The sequence below is a fragment of the Pelophylax lessonae genome (assembly GCF_965119305.1).
Source record: "Pelophylax lessonae genome assembly, chromosome: 1".
Lineage (NCBI taxonomy): Eukaryota > Metazoa > Chordata > Amphibia > Anura > Ranidae > Pelophylax > Pelophylax lessonae.
The window spans coordinates 122,112,247-122,128,090 of NC_138768.1; the positions used below are offsets into that span (position 1 = coordinate 122,112,247).

The 15,844-nt window shown below is 44.9% G+C and overlaps 1 protein-coding gene across 1 annotated transcript in view; it reads right to left on the minus strand.

The window, feature by feature from the left end:
* IPO11 (importin 11) overlaps positions 1–15,844 on the minus strand; it is a 926,630-nt gene that overhangs the window by 719,341 nt on the left and 191,445 nt on the right. Inside the window, exon 6 of the mRNA XM_082270245.1 lies at positions 5,602–5,660. Within this exon, the coding sequence (XP_082126371.1) occupies positions 5,602–5,660 (59 nt within the window). The remainder of the gene's footprint in view (positions 1–5,601; positions 5,661–15,844) is intronic.

Sequence of the window (15,844 nt, forward strand, 5' to 3'; positions counted from 1 at the left end):
ATATTAAACCCTAAGCACTTCAGCAGCTAATTTAAAAGAGAAGTATGGGGGGGAAAAAAAAAAACTATTTGCAGAATCATACTTACCTAGGTGGATGCAGCATCGGTCCCCATGGTGCATCTGTCCCCCGCTGGCTCTAAGACTGAGAACCAAGCGCTCAAAGACCACTGATCGTTCGGTGCTCTGTGCTCCCTGAGCAGAAAGCTGGTGACGGTCAGTCCGCTTCAGCCCACTGCCTGCTGAAAACTGGTCACAGGAGTGCAGAACGAACTGCACTCCTGTGATCCACAGGAAAAGTACAGCAAAATTAGCTTTGGCTGCACTTCTTTAATCATGCTTTAATCAGCTGGCACAAGTTTCCTGTTTCAGGGTGGCTCCTTTCTTGTGCAGCATTCTTTGGGGCTACGTTTGCATACAGTAACTAGAAATGTATCTCCCTACACTGAGTGCATCAATAGAAACACACAATCCTGTAGCCTAGGAAGAGAAGCCACACCCCTGCTTCTCCCTTCCCCTCTCCAAGCCTACAGACTGACTTGAGACTGCAATGTCCACTGTTACAGCTTAGGTTTAGATAAAAATGTTTTAAAAAAATCAGCATCAGGGAAAACTTAATGCAAAGCATTCCTTGTGCTTGTGCCAGTTAGTTGTGCCAGTTAGTCCTCTGCCCCCTCCCTGCAGTCGTAATCTTCTGGTGCTGCAAAGGTTAATACCAGCCCTTGACCTGTGACTGATACTCAAGCCAGAGTGGCAATTATGTCTGCCCTTTCTTCACCCCTCCTCCATTCCTAAAGCTGTATTACAGTTTCCAAAATGATCTATAAATGGATCATGGGCAGATGAATAAAAGCTCCATCTCCTCCATTTCATGGATTGCTATTCATTCATACAAGCTATAATACAGTTTCTATGAATGGAGGAGGGGGGAAGGAGGAGGGGGGGGGGCATAATCAGCACTCTTGATTATGCTCTAGTATTCACTGCCCCAGCACCAGAAGAATAGAACTGTGAGGTATGGATTTTCAGCTGGCATCAGCACAAGGGACACGTCGTATTAAAATGTAATTAACGTCTCTGCTGATTTTATTTTGTTTTTTATGTACCTAAACTTAGGTTTAACACTTTCCTGTGACAACTGGAAGTTCCGGGAAGCACTGAAAGAACTGTTTTAAACGCATACTGTTAGACAGGTTAATTTCATTGGTAAGCAAACTGGTTGGTGAATTAAGCTGGGAATTTTTTCTGTTTTTGTCTCGCATTCGTTGCCCTTCCATGTGCTCTTTGCTGTGAAGGCCAGTTATAGGTGGGGGCAGAAGCCATTTTGTTTGCTGTTGATTTATACCGGCGAGTGTAAACACTCGATGCCCTTGCTGCCATTGTGCTATGAGCTGGGCATCCACTGTGTCCCCAAGTGCCTTTAAGGAGGGTTGGGCTACCTCCAGGCTCACCTGCCCCCTACCTATCCATTATAGTGCATGTGCTTCCACTGTGGAGACTCTCATAAATCTCATAAATGTACAGGAGTTAAGACTGCAGGTAATACAGGGTGCCATGAAGTAGCCCCTGAGCTTACACATGTGTTTGCAAATGCGTGCCAACTAAATCCCTGTTTTTAATGCATACTGTTAGACAGGTTAATTCGGTTGCTGAATTGAACTGGGATTTTTTTTCTGTTTTTGTCTCGCCTGTGTTGCCCTTCCATGTGCTCTTTGCTATGAAGGTCTTCCAAACATGTATCCCTTTGTTTTGTTAGCCGACATGCGCTAAATGCATATGTAAACTGCCTCTCCTATGTGAACATCTTTCTAGGAGCTGCTTGCGGTTTCTTTCCTTAAAGTAAACTTCTCATCTTGCCAAAGGCAACAACCATATTGTCATCACAATACCTATTTCAGCATAACAGAACTGCCTACAGCAAACTGGGTCAGTAACCCTTATGGTAGCTTCAGATTCTAAAACCGTAAGCTCATTGCTATCTCAACACCTGCAAACTTATCGGTACAATGAGTCTGGGAACTTCCTCATGTGATCAGCAGCTAAAAAGCCACAAATCACAATAGAAAATGGTGGCTGCAAATTTAGTATAAAGCTCTTTCATGAACAGGCTTATAGCTTGTTCCTAAAATGCCACTGGAAAACCATACCCCACCACCTTGCACAACCTATAAATAAAATAAAAAACATGCAAGACACTAAAGGAATTTATCAAAATTGTGGAATAATCAGCAGCTATGGTATGCAGCCCAACTGAATGCTAGGAAACCTGGAGTCTTCATCTAGCAGCGATCCGACAATTACCAAGCCTGTGTAGCTGTCAGCATGATCAGCCTTAGTGTGGTGAGCTGCGGGAGCTACCCTGATCTGTATACAATATTGATTCAAGCTGTTTTTATAATGTGAGTGCCGATTTAATGAATAAAGATTTTATTGATTGTAGGAAAAAGAGAGAAGCATTGTTGGTCCTTTATATTTTTTATGACTGTAACAAAATATATTCTCCTTGAGCAGACCCATAGGGATTTAGGATGCCTGAATCCTTCACTACAGCTGATGCCAGCTTTCTGACAAGGAGCCTGTCTGATCTGACCTTCTATACTTTAAAGGTCCACCTTGGAAGGTGAGTGTCTGCCCCAGCTTTCTGTGGTGATGGAGATCCGTATTTGGAAAGTGTAAAAAGTTACATTTTTTATGGAATTTCATGAATGAATTTAAAGACACCATACACTGGTTTTATGTTTATTTTTTGCTATGTAGTTTACCTTGGGAATCTTCACTGATATATTCACAATAATTTATTTATGTATATGGTTGGATTTGTGTTCATAGAATTTCGAGCTGCACACATTTTGGTATGAGTATACTACTGATGCTTATTCAGCAGTCTTGAATAATTCCTTTAGCATGGTGCATATTTTTATGTTTCATAGAAAGTTAACTAACTTTGAGTACTGCTGCTGCCGCCTTAGCTAGTCAGGTAAGGAGGCACCTCAGAACAAGCAGTCGGCCTTTTATTACCATCATACTCTGAATGCATTAAAGTTTGTTTACCAAACCCAGGACCCTGCATTCACTATATCTGGTCTCCCACAGTACACAGAATTTGGAAATGCTATTTTAGTAAAAAAAAAACTGCTAAATACCTTTTCTCATCAGTAGTATACAACAGTCTTGGGACTTCGATCAGTCTGGCCGAGCATTAGTTAAAGCTTGCAGGAGGAGATTTCATTCTCCTCTGAGAGTCCTATGAGGCTGCATGACTCCTGACCTGTTGTCTGGCCCTGTTCTGATCCCATAACCCCCCCCCCCCTCCACACCCAAAAAAAACTCTAGCAATACACACCAAACACCAGCATGTGCAGCCTGTTCCCTGGCTCTATATTATTAGGAAATATATTGGGGATAGTGGAAGATAGGCAGGATCAGAGAAGATAAAATCAAACAATCTTTTTACAAAATGCGGAGGATTAACCCCTTAGGTTCCACAGTGGGTATAACAGGCATGCTTTACTGCATATACATACTGATTTATACTGATACATACTGAAAAACAATGGGCTCCCGCTTCTGTCTCAGCCAATGAAGAGGGAGAGTCCCAGGACAGCCAAGGCTATAGTAAAAATTGCTGGATCGGAAGGAGCTTAGACAAGGAATGGGGGGGCTGCTGCACACAGGTTTTTTACCTTCATACATAGAATGTATGAAGGTAAAATATCTTCAGCCTTTAAAACCACTTTAAGGCGATTCTTCAGTGTGTGTTTTACCTTTATAAGTGGATAAACCTACTGAACCTAACAACAGAACCCCTCTCTGTAGTCAATTGAAAAGTGACAATTCTTATTAACAATGTTATGCCGATATTAGCAGGTTTGGCCGCAGTGTTCCTCTTGTGGTGGCCGGGGCTGCAACAAGGAGTCACTGGCGGCGCTGAGGGATTCCCCTGCCTCTTCTCACTGCTCGGAGAAGGGGTTGAACATGTTGAAGGCATCCTTACCGGTGAGTGGACAGGGAGTGTGGGCAGCTACCTGGAAAAGCCTCAGTTCCATTTACAACCCCACAAAGATGGAAACAGTTCATTTTTTTTTTTTACCCCAATAAAATTTATTTTTTATTATTTTTCTATTCTCTCCCTGTCATGCCACACAGCCGAAGGCCCCTTTTACATGGGCTGCCTGATCAGGTCCGCCTGTCAGTTTTTCAGGCAGACATGATAGACCCTCCAGCCTCCTCTATGGAGTGGCGGATGTCCGTTGACAACCGCCGCCATCCAATCCTGTTGGCCAAAACAGACAGATGGTGATCCTTCTTTCCATCCGTCCGACGGCTCGAATCAATTGGCATCGAATTGAAATGGACAGGCCGACTGCCCCATAGAGGAGAGCGGGACTGCGTCTATATTCGCTCTGCCCAGAGGAGCAGACAATACCTGTCATCAACATGCTAAGCGGGGATTAGCGGGAAAATTCCTGCTGAGCAACCAGATTCCGTTTAGCGGGGGTGCATGTGTGAAAGGGGCCTAAGGCGGCATGAGTTACTGGATCTCCGATCGCCTCCAACGTGCTGCACTGTCCTTCCCTAGTGAGCCACTGCCCATTACACCATCAAGCCAATTACACACGGGCTGAATGCCGGGCAACATTAGCCGGTTCATTAAAAATGTTGCCTGCCATTCGGACCGTGTGTATGGCAGCCAGTTCCACAGAAGCTGGCCATTCAGCATGTGTGGGAAAAAAAACTGGCTCCTTACTTTTTTAGCTGGCTCCTAGATTTCAAGCAGATTTGTCAAGCCCTGCAGTAGGTCAGTGCGAAAGTCCAAACAAAGTCCACATCATATGTGAAGATTATGAAGTGCTCTCCATGCAGAACCTTTACCTCGCCTCTTGGGTGCACGGTCACCTTAAAATGTCTGACTGTCATCACAAAGGTCAAATCATGCATGTCTTTTAAAGCAAAAGTCCAGTACTAGGGCTCCACATGCAGCACCTCCAGCAGGGATGAGTTCCACGCCAGAATGGGTTCACAGAATGCAATCCATGAATCAAATCAGCAGGTAGAAAGCCAGGCTCAGCCACTCTCATGACTAGGCTCAAGGAAGACAAATAATTAGATATAGTGTTCACCATGATTTTATTAATAAAAACACAGGAAAAGAATTGAACTTACATCCTCAATGGATAATAAACACTTAAATAGGGTAAGGAGCCGCTCGTCAGACAAGGGATTTGGACTTTCCTTGGACTTTTACACTAAAGGTATTGACTCTTTATTAAACAATCATATTTTTTTAGCAAATTCAAAGGCGCACTGCAAGCAAATCAAAAACCATTTATGGAAAGGAAAAACACTGCAAGTAAGCATCTAGAATAGTATATTTTGCAGTGCCTCTACCTGCAATTTCCTATTTAGTGGCAGGGTTTCTATAATGCCTTTAGCAAGAAGACAAGTGTATTTCAACTTCAACAATCTTATTACATTGCTTCTTTCCAGGAATTAGGTGGCAGTCCCCATTTCTTTGACACTGTTTAGGTAGCAACTATTTTATAGAGGGTCAGCTGTTTGATGGCCCAAAAAAATCCAAAGAATTACCATACTAAATTTTCTTACCATAATCTCTGCATTCTGGTGGGGTTCTGTAAAACCATGGACAGTCAGTTTACGAAGAACTGAAAATAAAAAACAACATTCTGAATTACCAATCAGAAAAAAGATTTGGCGAATAATGCTCTCTAAACATATTTGCATACGCAGATTTTAAAGGGTAACTACACTTTCATAGGGAAAAAAATAGCAAATAAATAAAAAATATTATAGTACAGAACAAATCTATATGTACTGAAAAAATATATGTACTGAACACACCCCAGAAAATGGGATTTATGACTGTAAAATAAATTTCTCTGATGTTAATTGACGGACACAACACCTGATCCTCATACCCTCTGTGTTATACTGCCCCCTACAGGAGTAGGACACTAGGCAGAAAAAGAATCCGGCTACGCCTATGGGCAGTCCAAGGGAGTATACTACTTCTCTGTGCTATAGGTACTCAGTTTAGTTACAAGCAGTGTAAGAAGTATTACAACTCCACAGAGGTGTGGGTGCTGTGTCCGTCAATGAACATCAGAGAAATGGATTTTACGGTTAAGTAAAAAATTCAATTTTCTCTTTCATTCATTGGTAGACACATCTCCCATGATCTTCATAACCATTGGGACATCCTAAAGCAGTGTTAAACATGAAGGGCAGAAACAGCAAAAAAATTCCCAAGGCTAAACAGTAGCCTACCAGGCAACATGAGCTGAACCAAAACTTGAGCTCACCTGAAAAAAACAATACACCCTCAAAGAGGACCAGATCCTCCAAACAGCAGCCTGAAAAACCTTGCAGCCAAAAGCAACATCCGCAAAAGCCAACACATCCACTTAAAAAAACGTTGTAAAAGTGTACACCGACAACAAGGTGGCTGCCTCGCAAACCTGCATCACTGAAGCCTGATGACGGAAGGCCCAGGAGGCACCAAGTGCCCAAGTAGAGTGCGCCTTGACAGGGAAAGGAGGAAACTGACCCCCTATGGAATAGGCCTCAATAACCATCTGTCTGATCCATCTTGAAATGGTCACAGACGAAGCGGACAACCCTTTCCGAGGCCCATCCGTGAGCACAAATAGTGAGTAAGACTTCCTGAAAGACTTCGTAGCTGCCGGGTACACCCTAATTGCCCGGACCACATCCAAGGCATGCAAGGCAATTTCCTTCGGATGTTTTAGCCTTGGACAACGGGAAGGCAACACAATGTCTTCATTCAAATGAAATTAGAGACAACTTTTGGAAAGGACGACGGACAGGGGTGAAGAAACACCTTATCTCAGTGAATCAGCAAGTAAGGTGAACGACAGGATAACGCCATCAATTTCGACACCCAGCGCACAAAGGTGATAGCTATCAAAAAAGCTACCTCCTGAGACAGCGTAAGCAAGGGAATCTCTCGAAGATTCTCAAAGGGAGGAACCAAATGTCAGACACCCTGAAAAAAGGTACGCATCAGGGAGTGTGTGGCCAAGGGTTGTTGGAGGAAGATGGCCAAGGGTCGTTGGAAGAAGACCGCCAAAGCTGACATCCGGCCCTTGGTGGTAACTCAAGGCCAATTTCTGTTCAACCCCCCGTTGAAGAAAGGTCAAGATCCGAGCCACCCAGAAGGAGCGAGAATGAACCTCAAGAGACTTACACCACACAATGTTAGTCTTCCACATACATTAATAGATCTTCCTTGAAGTAGATTTCCTAGCTTTTAACCGCGTTGGAATCACTGGCTCAGATAAACCTCTATCCATCAGCACCTGGCGTTCAACAGCAAAGCCATCAAAGCCAGCGACTGTAAAGCAGGATGAAAGATTGGTCCTTGGGACAGCAGATCCTACCTGAGAGGAAGCTTCCAAAGAATGTCGGCGACCAGCCGCACCAGATCAGCGTACCAAACCAGGCGAGGCCAGTCCAGAGCGCCTAAGATGACCGGAATCCCTTCTGCCTCGATCCTGCGTAACAGTCTTAGCAGAAACTTGAAAGGAGGGAAGGCGTAAATTAGACGATACTGATACCACGGGGCCACCAGCACGTCTGTGGCATCTGCCAGAGGATCCCTTGACCGAGCCACAAACCTCTGCACCTTTCTGTTGAGACGCCAACAGATCCACCTCGGGGATGCCCCACCAGAGACACAACTGATGAACCACCTCCATTCTTCCCACCTTAGAATGCCAGCTACCTCCAGAACCACCAGGACACTTTTTGTGCCCCCTTGATGATTGACATAAGCCACGGCCGTGGCATTGTCCAATTGAATGCGTACTGTACATCCCTGAAGACGATCTGTCCAATGATCCAGGCACAGTGTGATCGCTCGGAGTCCCAAGACATTGATCGGTAGTCTGGACTCTTCCAGTGTCCAGGATCCCATGAGCAAAGAGACTGCAGAGTCTTGTTCCATTTGGCCAGAATCTCCATTGCAGGGACCTTGTATGGAACTGTGCAAATGGAACCGCCTAAAAAAGGTAAACACCATCAGGCCCAGCACTTGCATGCAAGTCTGGAGGGATAACCATCTGCTGGACAGCAGGAGACGAATTGCAGCCTGCAATTTCCAGAGTTTGTCCAGAGGAAGGAGCACTCTGGCTAAAGCAGAGTCCAGAACCAGACCCAGATAGTCCAGCTTTAGGGACAGAACCAGAGCATTCTTCTGAAAATTCAGAATCCAGCCTAACTCCTCAGAGTTCATATGGTGAATTTCAGGTTTTCCACTAGAGCAGCAGGGGACTCTGCTCGCAGAAGGAGGTTGTCAAAGTAGCCCAGTACCGCGATCCCCCATTGGCGAAACCATGATCCCCCAGAGGCGAGACCAAAGGGTAACGCCACAAAATAATGCTCCTCGCCAATAGCAAATCGGAGGAAGCATTGTCGACTGGCACATATTAGAATGTGAAGTTAACCATCCTTGATGTCAATAGAGGTAAGAAAATCCCCCTGTTATATGTATTATATTATGAGTCACGCGCTGTCCAAGGAAATGTATAAAACAAATTAAATGAACACTTCCTAGATGCTGCATGTACCGTTACAGAAAACCATGCAGTAAAAAACTAATAGTGAGGAATGGGGGATACAGCGCTTCTGGGAAGTGATAAGACTAAAAATAAATACTAAAGTGAGACTCCAATAGGAGTGTAATTAATGTGGAAATAAAAATACAAAATAAAAATGTAAATCTCATTTATGTATCAATATACCTTGTGTAAAGTGCATTGGTGTATTCAATAAATAAAGTGGATAATACAATCTCCATCAAACAACATCAGGTGTAAAGTGCATTAGTGTAATCAATAAATAGATAATAAAATTAACACTCTTATCTCAATAAATACGATATAGGGATAAATATAATCAAGTGATAGATAAAGTGTTCAGTGCATTACAAAGTGCATTAATCCCAATCAATAGGGTATAAAACTAATTAAGTGACAGGTAAAGTGTTCAGTGCATTAAACAACAATGTGCATATAATCACACAGTCCTTTAAAAAATGCTGCAAGTGACCCAAATAGTTCAAAGGTGGGGAAAAAATATATTCCAATAATGTGTGCAGATAAAGGTAATTTCATATAGGGTATTAGCCCTCCACCTCACACCGTGTAGAGAAATGGGGTGCTTCTTCTCACTTGTGTACCCCTATGGGTGTGCTAATCGCTCACCTCCATATATCCAATTTTGCGCCTTGTAAACAATGACCAGGGCTCCTCTCCACTCCTTCCCTGTTTTTCAATGAATGGTAGTGATCAATCTGCCTCGGATGGATCAGGTTTCAATACTTTCCAAATGGCCAACGAATCTCAAGAATAAAGGGCTCACAATAGTGCAATATTGCCGTGTAAACTCAATTTTATTATAATGGATTAAAAAGACTTACATTTGTCTCTTAAAAAATGCGCCTTTGGTTGGCAAACAAGGAAGATTGCGGTCCTCACTTCCGCGTTCATACGTCACTTCCGGTATAGCGGCCCTATAGGCCATTTGGAAAGTATTGAAACCTGATCCATCCGAGGCAGATTGATCACTACCATTCATTGAAAAACAGGGAAGGAGTGGAGAGGAGCCCTGGTCATTGTTTACAAGGCGCATAATCTGATATATGGAGGTGAGCGATTAGCACACCCATAGGGGTACACAAGTGAGAAGAAGCACCCTATTTCTCTACACGGTGTGAGGTGGAGGGCTAATACCCTATATGAAATTACCTTTATCTGCACACATTATTGGAATATATTTTTTTCCCCACCTTTGAACTATTTGGGTCACTTGCAGCTTTTTTTAAAGGACTGTGTGATTATATGCACATTGTTGTTTAATGCACTGAACACTTTGCCTGTCACTTAATTAGTTTTATACCCTATTGATTGGGATTAATGCACTTTGTAATGCACTGAACACTTTATCTATCACTTGATTATATTTATCCCTATATCGTATTTATTGAGATAAGAGTGTTAATTTTATTATCTATTTATTGATTACACTAATGCACTTTACACCTGATGTTGTTTGATGGAGATTGTATTATCCACTTTATTGAATACACCAATGCACTTTACACAAGGTATATTGATACATAAATGAGATTTACATTTTTATTTTGTATTTTTATTTTCACATTAATTACACTACTATTGGAGTCTCACTTTAGTATTTATTTTTAGTCTTATCACTTCCCAGAAGCGCTGTATCCCCCATTCCTCACTATAAGAAAATCCCCCTGATGCAGTGATGCCACCACCGTTCGAATTGACTCCTTTGTGCGGGTGCAGAAGAACAGGATGAAGTTCAGCGCCTTGAGGTCCAAGATTGGATGCACCTTGCCTTCCTTTCTGGGAACTGTAAACAGGTTTGAGTAAAAACCCTAAAAACGTTGCAAAGTTGGAACTGGGACAATCACCCCTTGAAGCAACAGGTCTTGTATCGCCCCAAACAGACCCTGCAAGCGGTCTGGAGGCAGGTGCAAGTTGGAAGGGAAAAAAAAAACCTTGCCGGGGGACTGTCAGGGTGCCAGGAAACCAGACCACACGAACATAAAGTAAAATAAAGCAATTTATTTATGCAACAAAAATAATCGCACAGCAAGAGAGAGGAGCAAAATCAAGAACAGCCGGGGTCAAGTTCGGAAGCGGGTAGTCATCCAAGCCGGGATCAAGTCCAGGAACAGGTAGTGATCCAAACCGAGATGGAGTCCAGAAGTGGGTAGTCTGCGGAAGCCGGGCCGCCGTCTGATGCGGGGTCGCCGGCCGATGCGGAATCCAGAGCCAGGAAGGTGGTCAGCCAAGCTAAGTCATGCACGGAGAAACCACAGAGAGCAGAGGACTGCTAGCAGTGATGCACCTTGGAGCACAAATGCAAGGGCAAGGTCTGAAAGCCATCAAGCGATATGTATAGTCAGGTGTGTAACATCACTGAGCGACGCCCAGGCAGCAGACAGGTGATGATGCAAACAGAGCTAATAAGAGACAGCAGTCTTCACATGCCCAAGATGGCTGCCAACAGGAAAGCAAGGTAAGACCTTGACAGGGACAAAAGCAAAACTATCTTGTAGCGGGACCGAATGACTTTGTGGACCCACTTGTCTTGCACTAGGGAAGTCCACCGGTCAAGGAAACCAGCGAAGGCGTCCCCCCCACCTCTGATATGGTGAGGGCGCACCTTGATGCTGAAGGAGCCCTGTCCACGGGTCTGGAGAATCCCGATCTTGGATTGCCAGACCAGCTTCGTTTGGATCCTCCTGAAGAGGCCCTGAAAGGCTTTGAGCACTTGTCAGTCGACGCTGAGGGACAAAAAAACTTTTTATGAGCTGAGAAGGAAGGCCCACATCTACAACGAGGTTCCTTGCCCTTAGTAGCCTGCGGAAGAAAAGTACTCTTCCCCCCCGTGGGAGACCTTTATTGATGTCATCCAGGGTAACTCCAAACAGGCGATCTCCTTGGAAAGGAAGAGCCGTCAAGGCCTTTTTTGAAGTCTGATCCGCAGACCAGCACTTGAGCCAAAAGACACGTTTAAGGACCACTGCCAAAACAGAGATGCGAGCCATCAGGGGAGCCGCATCCAAAGAGGCATCACAGATAAACTGCAGCCCCTGGACCAGTTGGTCCGCCAGCTCGGCAAAGGCAGAGGGGAGCTGTTGCCCCTCCAGGTCACGGCGTAAGAGCTTAGCCCACTCAGTCAGAGTTTGCGACACTAGGGCAATGATGAATATCAGCCTCATTGCCGAACCAGCCAGAGTGTACATATGGCAGGCCACAGCCTCCACCTTCCAGTCAGCCGGATCCTTAAAGGCGGGGAATGTATAACCAGAATCATGGTTGCCTTGTTTAATCCGGAAACCAGAGGGTCCGCCAGCGGTGGCATAGTCCACTTCTTAAGAAGGAACTCTTCATAGGGGTAACATCTAGTAAAGCGCTTAGGGACCCCACAGGAACGCTTTGGTCTTTCCCATTCTTTAGTGACAATTCTGTTAAAATAGGCAGGGAAAGGAAACACCTTTGCCACTTTAGATGGCTTGTGAGTGCCAAAGGGTACCTGCGCCTCCGTAGCAGCTTCAGCTGCGTCCTCCATTTCCAGGGTCTCACGCGCAGATACAATCAGTGCATCCACCAGCGCCTTTTTGTGTGCAGTCGCAGACGTGGAGGAATAATCCTCACTATCAAATGATTCCAGGAGCATTTTGCAGACCCAGCAGGGTGACCCACGTCCGCAACGGCTGAATCAGATTCAGGATCTGATGAGAGAGATGAGGCAGGGGAAGGCGGGGGGGCGCCTTTTGCTAGAAAGCCACCTCCACCCGGGACACAAAGGATTCCTGGACAGCCGTCATTGCATGGATGGATGGTTGGGACCTGGAGGGCCCGCAGCCTCAGAAAGGGGATCAGGTGGGGAAATGTGCTCCTAAGACCCCATAAGTCACCAGGGGGACCCCACAAAAAAGTGTAAAACACTGCTAAGGGACAATCCTCACCACGCTCGGAGCACTACCTGGTTGCCAGGCACAAAGCACCAATCAATCCTCAGCAGAGAGGGCGCAGACCTCACTAGACTCGCCACCCGCAGAAACAAGCACCTGCAGCCACCAGAAAAATCTGCACTACACGTGCTGCAATCAGGAGGTAAAATGATCCAGGAGTTAGCACCAGGGGATGAGCCGAGACCCGGTCGTATGCGACCTAGCAAGGTGTTTAACTCACAGGCCAGCCCCCGTCTACCGTCTGAGGTCTGCGCACACTCACTGGCCAGACTGGGGTGATCACTGGATCTAGATTATCCAGCTTGTCGCCCAGTCCGGGAGTTGATTGTAGATTTCACAGTAAAAAAATCAGGAGAAAAAAAATTTCTATCTGAAAAGAAAAAATTGCCAGGACCAAAGAGCCCAGCAAGGAACTAAGTCCTTACTCCTGAGGAGGCAGAAAAAAACCTATATATACCTATGTCAGAGAGAGGGAGTATGCCCCATGGGACTGCCCATGGGTGTAGCCGGATTTTTTGTTCTGCCTAGTGTCCTACTCCTGTAGGGGGCCGTATAACCCAATGGTTATGAATGAATACGAGGAGCTGTGTCCATAAATGAACTAAAGAGAAACAATTTTCTGCTTGTGTGATTGGCTTACCAATTTTCCCAGAAGTCTGCCCAAGATTTCAGGCATCCCCTGCAACAAAAATATAATTTTTGGTGGGATAATCCCAATAGGAACACGTCTAAATGAATGCAGGCCCAGAAGACTTCCTCATTAGTGCTTTACAGTTGCACAGCTGACTGTTATTAAACCACTCCTATTGGACCCACTCAGCACAGAGGAACAAACAGTGATTTCTTCAGAATAACAAATGGTAGGAATCTGCAACAAGGGTTATTATAACCCTTGCAATGTACATATATCACCCACAGGGGAATGTTTTTTTTTTCAACAAAAGTGGAATTACAATTAAGACAGCACTGATTAACATTGCTTTTGTTATGTCAAGCTACCTGGGGCAACATAAGTTGCCTCACAAGTCGCGCTAGTGTGAATGGGCTCTTAAGGATATTGCTCTTATGGTGGTTAGAATTAAAACAAACTTTGTTAGTAAATATAAGAAACACCACATTAATATTTTGCTTTATAAGACACACCACATTAATATTTTGCGGTCTGCTTTTGAGGCAAAAGTTGGAGCTTTAGGTGGTTTAAAGGCTATATGTTTTCTCCTTTAATGAAAAAAAAAAAATGTTGTTTACACCATAATACAGTAATTCTCAACCTCTCAGTCACAGCACCCTTTAAGGCACCCCAGTCTAAAATGTAAAAATGTTAATGGTACTTATCAACAGGAAACATGAGCCTGGGACAAAGCAAACTGTCACATTAGAAGCCCTCCTTCACATCAGAAGTTGCCCCCATGAAATCAAATTCCCCCCATCACAGAGCCCACTCTTCACATAGGAGCCCTACTAGCAGCATGGCAGACAGGATGTGGTGAAGAAGTTCTAGAGGAGGCAGGCTTCTATCATCTTCTGAATGCTGGGGACAGCCCTGCATTTCCCTCCTGCCCTGAATCAGAGTCATGCTTTGCCATGATGCAGACGATCCGGCTGGCATCACCATAGCAATTAATTACACCATACATCTTAGCTCTAGAGCGTGACTGGTTGTTAGTTATGGTGCTGGCGCCCAACCTGCCCAAACCATGGCAACTCATGATGCTGATACACAGCACTCTGGTGGAGAAAAATGGATTTTTGTAAAATCTTACCGTAAAATCCTTTTCTCTTAGCTCATCGACAGACGTAGTCCTCGGTGATACACCACCTTCGGGTTATGTTACCTCCGCAGGAGCAGGACTAGACAGGAAATTAAAAAGCTCTGGCCACACCCTAGGGGCAGTCCCAGAGGGTATATCCTCTCTCTCTCTGCCTCAGCAAATCAGTTATGTGAAAAAGCAGTGCTTAGAGAATTTAACCCAACCCAACTCCAAAACAGAGGGGCGGGGACTACGTCTGTCGATGAGCTAAGAGAAAAGGATTTTACGGTAAGATTTTACAAAAATCCATTTTTCTCTAGCGCTCATCGACAGACGTAGTCCTCGGTGATACACCACCTTCGGGACGTCCCAGAGCAGTATCACAACTGAGGGGTGGGAAAATGGAAATCAAATCCCAATCTAGAAGGCCCAACCGGTGCCAACTAGAAGTTTACAATGCTCATCCTTAATGATGAGACTCAACAAAAAAATTTTTCAAACAGACCACCGGTCTCCTCAAATTGCGGCCTGCAAAACCTTGCGGCCAAATGAGGCATCCGCCGATGCCGTCACATCAATTTTATAGAATTTAGTAAAGGTATGTACCGACGACCAAGTGGCCGCCTTACATACCTGGACCACTGACGCCTGATGGCGAAAGGCCCAGGAAGTACTGAGCGCTCGAGTGGAGTGCGCCCTAACAGGGAACGGAGGACTCTGACCCTTAATAGAATAAGCCTGTACCACCGTTTGTCTAATCCATTTGGCAATGGTCGCGGCAGATGCAGGCAAACCCTTTCTGGGGCCATCCGTGATCACAAAAAGTGAATCCGTCTTACGGAATGATTCCGTAGCTTTCAGGTATACCCTGATTGCCCGAACCACATCCAAGGAATGCAACGCATGTTCCCGATGATGCTTGGGCTGAGGACACAAGGAAGGTAGTACAATATCTTCATTCAGATGAAAATCTGAAACCACCTTAGGAAGAAAAGATGGCTTAGGATGAAGTACTACCTTATCCCTATGAATCACTAGGTATGGGGACTGGCATGATAATGCAGCCAGTTCTGACACCCTGCGAGCAGAAGTAATAGCCACCAAGAAGACCACCTTCTGGGATAAAGTAAGCAAGGGAATCTCCCTGATGTTTTCAAAGGGAGGTTTCTGTAGAACCGACAAAACCAAATTAAGATCCCAGGGCGGTAAGGGCGCGCGGACTGGAGGAGCCAGGTGCCGCACCCCCTGGATGAAATTCCGCACCAAGGATTTGGTAGCTAAAGGTTTCTGAAAGAAGATTGCTAATGCTGAAACTTGACCCTTGATGGTGCTCAAGGCTAGCTTCTGCTCAACCCCTTGTTGCAAAAAGGCCAATATTCGAGACACCGAATAGGTACGTGGAGGAAATCCTAAAGATTCGCACCACGCAATATAAGTCTTCCATGTGTGATAATAGACTTTGCTGGAAGTCGCTTTCCTTGCTTTAATAAGGGTAGGAATGACTGAAGTAGACAAACCTCTGTCCTTCAGTACTTGGGTCTCA